This window comes from Gymnoscopelus braueri, assembly GCF_963280865.1.
Source record: "Gymnoscopelus braueri genome assembly, chromosome: 22".
NCBI classification, from domain to species: Eukaryota; Metazoa; Chordata; class Actinopteri; order Myctophiformes; family Myctophidae; genus Gymnoscopelus; species Gymnoscopelus braueri.
In genome coordinates this window covers 45,586,838-45,599,114 of record NC_137624.1, presented here as the reverse complement: position 1 = coordinate 45,599,114, position 12,277 = coordinate 45,586,838, and the positions used below count along the sequence as shown (strand labels likewise).

The 12,277-nt window shown below is 41.3% G+C and overlaps 1 protein-coding gene across 1 annotated transcript in view; it reads right to left on the bottom strand.

Annotated features, from left to right (window-relative positions):
• LOC308079077 (NACHT, LRR and PYD domains-containing protein 1-like) overlaps positions 1 to 12,034 on the bottom strand; it is a gene marked incomplete at both ends in the record, with an annotated part of 57,576 nt that extends 45,542 nt beyond the window's left edge. The window contains 4 exons of the mRNA XM_080420415.1: positions 5,029 to 6,865; positions 7,782 to 7,834; positions 8,453 to 8,693; positions 11,662 to 12,034. Of these exons, the coding sequence (XP_080276541.1) occupies positions 5,029 to 6,865; positions 7,782 to 7,834; positions 8,453 to 8,693; positions 11,662 to 12,034 (2,504 nt within the window). The remainder of the gene's footprint in view (positions 1 to 5,028; positions 6,866 to 7,781; positions 7,835 to 8,452; positions 8,694 to 11,661) is intronic.
• Between the last annotated feature and the right edge of the window lie 243 nt (positions 12,035 to 12,277).

Here is a 12,277-nt window from a genome sequence, read left to right as displayed (position 1 = left end):
AATACAGGCAGAAGATGGCTCCCTTTTACATGACCCCTTATTAATTAACAAACAATTTGAAAAATATTATCAAACTTTATATGAAAGTGAAATTAATGACTCTTCAGAAAGAATGAATTCATTTTTTAGGGATTTAGAGCTACCAACCCTGTCAGCTGAGGAGAAAAACAATCTCGACACTCAAATTACAACAGAGGAAATACTCCTTTCATTAAAACGAATGAAAAAGGGCAAATCACCTGGACTGGACGGCATCCCGCCAGAATTCTATCTCACATTTTGGGATGAACTTGGTCCTCTAATACTTGATATGTTCCATAAAGCTCTTCAGGAAGGTTCTTTTAACAGAGATGTTAAGACAGCCATCATATCACTTCTATGTAAATCTGGTAAAGACCCCACACTTTGTGCAAGTTATAGACCAATATCCTTATTAAACTCAGACAAGAAATTATTCGCAAAAACTTTAGCTCTCAGATTAGATGACATCATTCCTAAATTAGTGCACCCTGACCAAACAGGTTTTGTAAAAAGCAGACTAGCGACTGACAATGTCAGAAGATTGTTACATATAATATCCTCCGCAGCTAATTCCCCTCTATCCCCGGCAGTTGCATCGATTGATGGAGACAAGGCTTTTGACCGCTTGGAATGGAACTTTCTGTGGTTTACATTAAAGCGCATGGGTTTTGGCAATCAATTTTTAAGTATGTTAAAAACGTTATACAAAAACCCACTTGCTCAGGTACTGACTGGTAACCACTTATCATCCCTATTTTCAGTTAGCAGAGGTTCTCCCCAAGGTTGTCCGGTCTCATCGCTCCTATTCGCGATTTCACTCGAACCATTAGCACAGAAAATACGTCAGTTACAAACAATAACCCCGATAATGGTGGGGAATATTTGCAATCATATATCTATGTATGCAGATGATATTTTACTATACCTAGGGAATGCACCATGTGACTTACCACAGATTATGGAAATCTTTTCTTCATACAGTAATTTTTCAGGTTATAAAATTAATTTGAAGAAATGCGCTCTTTTACCCCTAGGTAAGGCATCTATCTGTCCAGGACTGCAAACAGAAATACCTCAGGTCTCTACATTTAAATACCTAGGAATAAATATTTTTTCATCTATTGACAGAATTGCCACTGCCAATTACAAAACATTACGTCACTCTGTTTGCAACGACCTGGACAGATGGTTCAATCAAAAACTGTCATTAAGCAGTCGAATATCCATCATAAATATGAACATATTACCAAGAGTTAATTTTATTTCCAGTATGCTCCCATTACCTACCCCTCCCCGTTATTGGAGTCAGATACAGGGCCTTGTTACAAAATTTATTTGGAAGGGGGAACGACCAAGGTTAAAAAACACAATTCTTTACCAGAGTAAACAAAAAGGTGGATTCGAATTACCAAACTTTGAGTTATATCACATATCCTTTGCCATTCGCTCACTTGAGAGATGGTTTTCCCAAGAAGAGAATATCCCATGGCTTATGATGGAACGAAGTATAATTACCCCTTATAAATTAAATGAAGTTCTGTTCAGTGGTTTGTCCAACAAATACTGCCAGTTAAAATTTGGTCCTATCATATCTCACTCTATTCACATATGGCAGCAAGCCGAAAAAATTGGAAAGTGGAATGTCAGATGGCATACACATACACCAATCTTTAAAAATATGCTATTGTGCTTGGAGCGCAAACCCTTGTTCTTTCCATCTTGGTCCAGCTGCGGCATCCATACTCTTTCTGATATATTTAATAATGAGGGTTTAAGATCATTTGAAGATCTCAAGAACAGCTATGGCTTACCATCATTCTCTTTCTTTTTTTATTTACAATTAAGGGCAGTCATTCAAGCACAGGGGATCCCGTGGAAAAATGCTCTACCTGTACATACACTCCTTAACCACTTAACTAATGTTCCTAAATGTGAGGGTATTGTGTCCTATTTGTATAAGAAATTGAGAGAATCCACATGCCCACCAATGGGTGTGTCTACCGTCTGGAATGTTGACTTAAAAAATTGGCAGCAGTCGGTCAATTGGAAAAGAGTTTGGGAAAATGTCTCTCTCTCATCACGAAATTATAACTATCAAATGTTGAATTTCAAATTTATCCATAGATTCTATTTGACTCCAAGGAAACGTTTTCAACTCCAGCTCTGTACAACACCCATTTGCATACTATGTAACAACAACAAATTAGGAACATATATGCACATGATGTGGGAGTGCCCAGATGTGAATTATTTTTGGTTCAGAGTTTCACAAGTATTATCTGAGGTAATGGGAATTCCTATCCCCCTCTTACCTAATATTTTAATGTTGAATGATGATTCAATGATCGGGTTGACAATGCCACAAAGAAGACTTCTACTCTTGGGGCTGACAGCTGCGAAAAAGCTGCTGGTCCTAAGATGGAAACCTCCCCATAAAATAGAAGCTTCACAATGGATACTCGCACTAATGGACATGATCTCCCTGGAACTCTCTATAGCTCGAACCAATGGGGCAAAAGAAAACATGCTTGTTACCTTAGCCATAGCACTGGAGAAACTTAAATCATGCTATTAACACCATACATAACTATTGATTATTATCTTTTTCCTTTATTTTCCCCTTTTTATGCAGTCGTGCATCTGTATTTGCTTTGCTTATGTTATTTTTCTCGTTTTTTTTGTTTCTTTTGCTGTATTTATTTTATATATTAATACATCTGCCCTGTCTATGTCTGTTCAACCTGTGGGCCAGGTAGGGTGGGGGTGGGGACTAGGGGAAATTCTTAACTGGAGGGACAAATAAGAACCCCTTGTTGGGCAGTTCAAATGTATATTGGAATCAGCTGCACAGTTGTACTGTGCAGGACATGCTTGTTCAATCCTCCAGCTGTGTGAACAAAAAAATAAAATAAAAACTTGATCACAAAAAAAAAAAAAAAGAACAACAAGCCCAAAGTCGCTTATAATGCGTGGACATGGCAACACTGGCAGCACTGCTGTAGGCTAAGCGGCTAGGCTAGCACTTTTGCATGGGAAGTTCACAGACGTAGTAGCTAAATCTGTCATTAAAAAAATGTGAATTTCAATCGAATATTTGAGTTACAATGAGATTAAGCTAACAGTTAAATCTTGTTTCTCTGCGTGGTATTTCTGCGTGGTATTTATTCAGTTTGGGAAAGTTGTCTGACTCTGTCACACATGACATCCATCTGAATGGGTCTGGAGTCTGGACTGGCTGAGTAAATATCTTAATATGACGCAAAAAGTAAAATTAAACTGGAGCGGAGTGGGTGGAGGAAGGGCCTACAGACACTGACAGTGGTATGTAAAACATGCATGATGAAACCCTCGCAGCTCAAACGGCATCTAACAATCAAACACAGTGCTGCCTGAAAGACAAACCACTTCATTTCTTAACAAGATAAACTGAATCAGGCCAAGTCTATGAAAACCTCAGTATCACCTGTGGCTAATTTAACACATATCTGCCAGCTGTGTGTGTGTGTGTGTGTGTGTGTGTGTGTGTGTGTGTGTGTGTGTGTGTGTGTGTGCGCGTGCGCGCTCGTGCGTGCGTGTGTGTCTCTGTCTGTCTGTCTGTGGCTCGGTCTGTCTGTCTGTCTGTGGCATTGTGTGACAAATGCGGGAGTTAAAGGACTATCATCAAAAAATTACTTATTTTCTACACACCCCATGAAGCCTTGAATTCATGTTGATATTTTGTTTTTGTTGCATTCCTGAGACAATAATTTGATGACCGGCGGAGTCGGTCCTATTGAATACATTTGCCTCCTGTGTTAACTGTGCATAACTGAATAGGATGGGGTAGTCCGCGTGCGCGCTCGTGCGTGCGTGTGTGTCTCTGTCTGTCTGTCTGTGGCTCGGTCTGTCTGTCTGTCTGTGGCATTGTGTGACAAATGCGGGAGTTAAAGGACTATCATCAAAAAATTACTTATTTTCTACACACCCCATGAAGCCTTGAATTCATGTTGATATTTTGTTTTTGTTGCATTCCTGAGACAATAATTTGATGACCGGCGGAGTCGGTCCTATTGAATACATTTGCCTCCTGTGTTAACTGTGCATAACTGAATAGGATGGGGTAGGTCTATGCACCTGTGTTTTAATATCAGTTATTATGGTGGTACTTGGAGAGCCAGATATTTATTTTTTTTTTTGTAAAAAGGTTGAGAACCACTGGCCTAGAGGTAAAACCAGTGTAGCAAAACAAAAATGCTTAGGTAGGTTAAAAAGGTAGTTAGAAAGATCTTAAAAGAATCAAGGCCCGGTTGCATGAAAACATTTTGTGTAAAATAGGCCACTCCTGCAAACCTTGGAAGCCAGTAGCAGCCAATTGGAATGGAACATCTGACAGATACGTCTTGATCGTTGACTACAGAGATAATGTGTGCAGATCAGCGTGAGGTTTTGATAAAATCTGAAGGAGTAGCAGTAAAAATGTGTTTTGAAATATGTGGGCTTAAGGTTCTTCATTAGCCAACTGGGAGTGTGCATGCGTTTTTTCCCGGCAATTGGTTCAACTGTGCTAGTGGCACATCGTGCAAATTGGGCTCCCTCAAACCTTCAAAGCCAATCATAGTCAATCGGAATGAAATCAAAATAATCTGACCAATCTTGATCACATCACTTCAGAGTATGGTGTACCAATGTGGGTACACCATATGGCAGTCTCTCAAATGAGACCATGAAGGAACTTTGGAAGACAATCATTGCCAATCAGAATGAAAAAACAAAAAAAACATGTCTTGACAGATATATCTTGATCAGTGGCGCCTGGCCCACGTAGCAGAAGAGAGCGTGTGTGTGTGTGTGTGTGTGTGTGTGTGTGTGTGTGTGTGTGTGTGTGTGTGTGTGTGTGTGTGTGTGTGTGTCCTTGAGTGTGCCCTTGAGTGTGTAAGCGTGTGAGTGTATGTATGTATGTGTGTGTGTGCATGCATGCGTGCATGATGTCCCCTGATCTAACATGTTGATATTAACATGGCTGCTAACCTGGCCTTTCTGCAGTTCCTCACAGCAGGGATCAGTCTTCTTCGCCCTGTGTCTGATGATATGTTGTATGTCTGCAGGTCCAACTCATCCAGAACCTCCTCTGACATCTGCAGCATGTAGGCCAGAGCTGAACACTGGATCACAGAGAGTTTCTTCCCTGATCTGTTCTCTGACTGCAGGTACTGCTGGATCTCCTGCTGTATTGAGTCCTTCATCTCCACCAAACAATGGAAGATGTTGATACATCTGTCAGAAGACCCTGCTCTCATCTCTTTCAGGTTGTCAATGGCTCTCTGGATCTCCTCTGAACTGTTCTCTGTCTGACCCAGCAGGTTGCCTAAGAGTCCCTGGTTGGACTCCGATGAGAGACCATGAAGGAAACGGACAAAGAGGTCCAGATGGCCACTTTCACTCTGCAGGGATTTTTCCATAGCAGTCTTCAAGAAGTCAGACAGGGAACTTTCACTGTTGTAATCTTCCATGTATGTCTTCAGGACCTCCATGTTCCTCTGTGTGAAACAGTGGTACAGGTAGACTGCAGCCATAAACTCCTGTATACTCAGATGAACAAAGCAGTAGACCGTTTTTTGGAAGAGCACCCCGTCTTGTTTGAAGAATGCTGTGCACAAGCCTGAGTACAGCAAGTCCTCGTTCACATCAAGTCCACTATCTTCCAGGTCTTTCTGGTAGAACATGATGTTGCCCTTGTTCAGTTGATCAAACGCCAGCCTGCCCAGCTTCAGAAGAACCTTTTCTTCAGCCTCTATGAGTTTCTCTTTATCTGATTCATCTTTCCCACCGTATTTAATCTTCTTCCTCTTTGTCTCAGCCATCAGGAAGTGACAGTACATCTCAGTCAGGGTGTTCGGCAACTCGTCTGTCACCCCCCTGTCAAGATACAAGTTCTGCACAACAATAGAGGTGATCCAACAGAAGACTGGGATTTCGCACATTGTGTAGAGATTCTTTGATGCCTTCATGATTGAGATGATTGAGTTGGCCAGGTTCTCATCACTGAACTTCTTCCTAAAGTACTCCTCCTTCTGGTCATTGGTGAACCCTCGCACTTCTGTCAACCTGTTAACAAAGTCCTCATGGATCTGTTCAGCTGCTGCAGGTCGTGTGGTTATCCAGATGTGAGCAGAGGGAAGCAGTTCTCCCTTGATGAGGTTTTCCAGGATCACTTCCACTGGAAACGGCTTAGTCAGGTCTGAGAAGTCATCCGGGAAGTCATGAGTCTTGAGGTCCAATTGAATTTTTTTTTCATCCAGGCCATCAAAAACAAACAAAACTTTGAAGGGGCTGCTGTTGTAGTCTTCTGCCATCTGCAATGTATTGAGGATGTCATTGAGATCTTCTTTCTTAATACATTTGGTTTCCTTGATGCATTTGTGAATTAGGTCGGCCAAACAAAAGCTTTCTCCGTCGAGCTGATTTAACTGGCGGAACGTGAACGGGAATATAAGGTGTGGATGTTGGGGACACTGCTTGTTGGCCCAGTCATGGACAAACTTGTGTACAAGGAAAGTTTTGCCAATTCCTGCTATACCAACAGTCAGCACGGTTCGGTTCTCTGTTCCAGAATGGTCTTCAAATATTTCACTGAGTTTGACTGTTTTTTCCTCTCGCATCTTATTAATCTCCATCCGTCTGACCTCATGATGTCTGTGAATGTCTCTGAAGTTAATGTCTACATTGTAGAGTGAAATGTAGACTTTGTCAAACATCATCTTACGCTCATGGTCCAATTTGACATGCTGATATGTCTTGTGAAACTTCTTTTGAAGCATGTCTTCATGGTCAGTAATGAGAAACCCAAATACTTTCACCGACAAATCTGTAATGAACGAAGCAAATATCTGGTTAAGAGCCTTGGTCATAAAGAAAGACCTACATAGACTAAGGGCTCTTTCCATGAGTGCAGTTGATCTTAAAGGGGAATTTTGGACTAGCCTTTTTCTTACCTTTATATGATGTTATTATATCCTAGGACGAGTGGTAGAGTAGAACATGTTCATAAATACATACAGACATTTTATATTTACCGCAGCTAAAAACACGGTCCATGCTCTAGATTATTTAGTAGTATTAGATAGTATTTTAATAGCTTTTTCTTTTCATTTTTTTTAGATCTGACATTCATAATGACACTCTCCACGGTGTGTCTTTCCGTACCGTTTACTTCCTGACATGGATGACGTCACGGGTGAAATCTTGTCTCGCGAGACTTCACACTCCACAAACACCGTGGAGAGTGTTCTGTCATTGTGAACGTCAGATCTCACCAAAAAATTAAACATAAATAAATAAAATACGCGAGCATGGACCGTCCACTCAGGTTTTTAGCTGCGGTGGGCTCGGTATGGAGTTATGAAAATTGTCTACTGTACCACTCGTCCCAGCATATAATATCATATAAAGGTAGGAAAACTACATAAAAAATAAAGTGGAAGTGATTTAACAAATACATGAACAGAAAACATTTGAACTAGAACAGATGATCTTTGTGGTGTTCTCTCTCCTAATCGCATGATATTTGTAATCCACCTGACAAGCTAGAGAGATGGGGAGACCCCTATTACTGAACAAAAACTATATTCTAGGATTACTATCAAAATATAGAGCTTTATTTTTTGTTTGCTGTCAGCTTTAATTGACAGCAATGAAGGTCATTTGAATAGTATTTCACAGATAGCTAGTAGACCTAACACATATTAATTGAAATGTCTTCAATTATAGTTGAACAGACTCACCTGAGGCTGCAGCCGCTGAACTGAGAGGTGGAGGAACAGGGTGAGAGTCCCTGCTGTGAGATGCAAAACACTTTTATACTAACCGTATATACATATACCTTTTCTGTATTAATAATACATTGCTCTATAGCTGTGGTGGGGGGGGGGGGCAGATGATGTGGGGGGGGGGGGCAGATGATTTTCTTAATGCACAACATTGTTTTCTCACTCAAACAGTAAACAGATCAACATACATTATAAGTGTATACAGGGCATCTGCACATTTCTAAAGTGACAATTTAAGGACTTATAATACCTTTTTATGACCTCTAAAATGAAAATAAATACATAAAAATAAGCAATTATATAATGAAAATTGTCAAACATTGGGCAAATTGTCAAAGTTACCTAAGAAAAAAGGCAAAAATTATGGAACAGCGAGACGTTGTGAGCTTGTAGATCAGCTATTTGTACAATATGAGTCAAACTAAATTTAACTCCTGCAATTCCAAGTGCTTGTCAAATATGATTATTTAGGGGGGTCGTGGCGTGGAGTAACTTGATAAACATATCTAAAGATTATGATAAAAAAATAAAAAAAATAAAGATGTAAACAAATAAACTTCTAAACTATAATAACATTGCTAATACAAAGTTTAGCCTGAAGATGAATTTAAATGGTAATTACTTACAGATCACTGAGAAGACATTTCTCATATTCCTCAAGACCTTTGTGGAAAAAGTCTTTGGCTTTTCTGGGATTCAGTAGAGTATAGAGTTCCCTCATCTTCTCCTGATTGGTGGTCTTAGACGTCACATTAGCGTAGCCCTCTTGGGTGATGACTTCCTTCTCCAGGAGCAGATCCAGGATGGGTTTGACCATGGTCACGTTCTGAACCAGGAAACACCGGTGTTGGTCAATGAAGTGTTTCTCTGAAGATGAGAGGAATTAAAACTTAGCCGACAGTCACTGCCACGGGCGACTTCTGACAAGTTTTTGTCCAAACGCCCACACTGCCAGGGGGGGGGGGGGCTGTGAATGATCCAAGCACCACCGAAGAAGAGTACACCCAGAAATCACGTGATCACAACAACAAAAAAGGTAGGCACCTCTCATGTTAAAGGATTTATAAAAGTCAATTTCTCTACTTAATTACATGAAAACGAATGAATTAATTCCTGGCAGTCAAAGAGTTCAAACTTAGCCGTTGGTGAAACTATGTGTGACACCTATTCACACACACACACACACACACACACACGCGCACACGCACGCACACGCGCGCACACACACACACACACACAAGATAGATATAATCGTTGTTATTTTGCATCTATGCCGGTCCTTGAATGATCCTGCCTATGGGTTCATTATAAACTAATCATATTTTCTTTGCAGATATTGCTGTACGAGTCCCTAATTATGAAAGTCAATTTAAAGATGCTATTATTTCCATTTTTAATAAATGTTTTATTTGATTTAATAAAATGTCATAAATTGACTGCTCAGTTAATTGATTGAGACACCAGAAATGCAAAAAACTGTGAATGAGTTCTAGACTACTCTTGAGCATTTGAATAGATTATGTCTCTCTTTCATTTAACGTTGACCACTAATCATCCTAAATTATCCTAAACTAAATTGAACAGGGAAAAAGAAAATCCCCTGTCAAAAAGAGAAAGCGAGAGAGAGAGAGAGAGAGAGAGAGAGAGAGAGAGAGAGAGAGAGAGAGAGAGAGAGAGAGAGAGAGAGAGAGAAAATTCCATGTAGCCCATAGTGTAGGAGCCCTCAAGCGGCATTGCATGAGGGCTCCAGCTAGAGTCTTTAGTGCACTCTTGTTGACAAAAAAGGAAATCCTGCCCAAAGATCTTGTTCTTTGATTGACTTTCTTGATCACTTTTGATGCCATTTTCTACACCGGTCAGCTTGTTATCAAGAATGCAGCCCAAATAGGTAACCTCTTCTTTACTTGAGATTACATCAACGCCTGACTTTGAAGTCAGTCAATGGATTCTGTTTTACCAAGGTGTAATGACAGTTTGTTATCGAGCCAAGTGCGGATTCTGCTTGCTTACTTGCTTTGAGTTCAGAACTGAGAGCTTCCTCAACTTGACTTTTGTCCTCGCCCGAGACAAATAGAGCTGAGTCATCAGTGAACAAGAACAAATTGCAGTTACATGCTGTTGTCATGTTGTTAATGTATAAAAGGAACAGTAACGGCACTAGGATGCTTCCCTGGGAACCCTGGGACGAGGACAATGTTCCATTGACATCAACCACTTGTTCTCTTCCCTCAAAGTAGGATTTCACCCTGTTCACAGATGTGTGATCAAAACCAATCGCCTTCTGCTTATTCAGTGGTATTGAATGGTTTACATTGTCTAACACCTTTCCAGCATGGAGGTCCAGCATGACCATGCTACAGTATTTGCCCGAGTCTAGTGATCTGTTCATGAATTAATCTCTCTATAACATTTGTTTTAACTTTAATTACATTTTTATTCGTAACCCACAATTTTGTAACCCTATTTTTTCACCCAATGCCTAAGCTTGTAATCCTGGGCGCTACTCTCCCTCTGCCAGCCTGGGGAGAGCCCTGAACTGAGCTCATGCTTCCTTCAACGCTTGAGGAGTTAGCAGAACGCTTCTTATCACCTGACAGGGGGGAGTTTCCCCGGTAGGACGTAGCGCGTGGAAGGAATACGTTATTCCAACCAGTTCCTTTCCCCTCCATCAGGCTGACCAGGGGGAGGCAGTATAGAGACCAAGATTACTGCATGTTTTTGTAATGGTACCTACCCTAGGAGACATGGGGAGAACATGCAAACTCCACCCAGAAAGGCCCCTTTGTCAACCCCACCTAGGGTATGGAGCACTGATGACACAGAGGAGAGAACATGCCCCCGGTGCCCACAGAATCGAACCCAGGACCTTCTAGCCGTGAGGCGACAGTGCTACCGACTGCGCCACCGTGCCCCCTTGTCTCTCTATAACTTTTGAGATAGAACAAAGGATGTAAACATTGCGGTAGTTGCCAGGTTCTAATTTCTTCCTTTTTTATATAGAGCCATTACTCTCGCCAGCTTGAATTCTTGTGGGACGTGACACTGACTGAAATATACGTTTGTAATGTGAGCTACCATGGAGTTATAGACTCTGTGTCTCTGAGGAATCTGGTGGGAACGTTGTCATGGCCAGTGGGCTTTGTTTGCTTAAGGGTGATGAACTTTATTTAGCACATCTTCCGTTTTTACCGGTTTGAGTGAGAACTCGTCTTTCTGAAACCCCTAGATTTTCATACGGTGCTTGGATATGCTTTAGAGACCTGAGTGAAAGGGAAGTTTGTTAACAAACCAGGGTGGCAACGGTAGTGAAAAAAACTGTTAAAACAGCTTGCCACAGTCAACTTGTCTGTAATGAGCGAGCAATTTAAAATAATAATGAGGTTTGTAGATTTAGTTATCATTTATTTTGTTGCAACCTAATTGTTGTTGGGGGGGGGGGGGGGGCGTTAATCATAACACCGACCCTGTATGTTGCGTAACACGTGGGGGGGGACACAACAGATTTATGAAATGTATGAGAAAATTATATTATGGTCACTTATATTGCACTCAATGACGCCACTTCTTGAGGTTCTGGACTGGTCCGAGGTATAAAAAAAAAAAAGCTCTATGCAGGTTTAGCTTCAGGATAAATTACTTTTATCCAGATAGATTATGTGGAGTTGTTTCCTATGTCTGAGAGTACATTAAATGTAATGTTAGATCTCACATAATTGCACACCCCATCCCCCACACTTATTTCTATCCTTCTTGATGACTGATAACCTTCAATCTCAATTTCAGAATCATTAACAGAGTCATCAAGTTTAGTTTTAGAGAAGGACAGAATTCCCACCTGTGTCTGTCGCCGCCGGCTGAGATGGTGGGATGGTCGGGTCTTCTCCAACGGGCTCTGGGGGTCCATCTGTATAAGGTGAGGTGGTCTGTGCCCAGACAATGTTGTTTGTTGGCTGATTCGTACCAGGGAAGCTTTGGTGTGGATGTCCAGTGCTTGTGTTACCAGCGGCGTTGTTGGATCCAGAAGGCAGGGTGGTATCATTAGCATTGTTAGCTCCGAGAGCTAAGCTGCTGTTTGCCCCGTTAGCTGGGATGCTAGCGGTCTCTGTAGGCATGATTTCCGGGCACTGTGTGGCAGCGATGGGTCCAGGGTTTGGTCCAGGGTTTGGTCCAGGGTTTGGATGTATATTCCCGGACAGAAGCAAGGTCATGGCTATGATCGCCTTTAACTGCCTTCTGCCATCAAGCTGTGTTTGTTTGTTCTTCCTTGAAGAGACCACATTTCGCCCGGCCAGTGCTTTTGTAAGCATCAATGTTACGTTTCCCGGTGTTGCACCTTTTTCCTTGGAGTTACACGGAAGCTGCACATCTCGAGATTCTGTGAAAATGAGTCCCTGTAAGACCACGGCGTAAATCAGGACAATGTAATTGCTGACTTTGAGGATGTTTCTCAA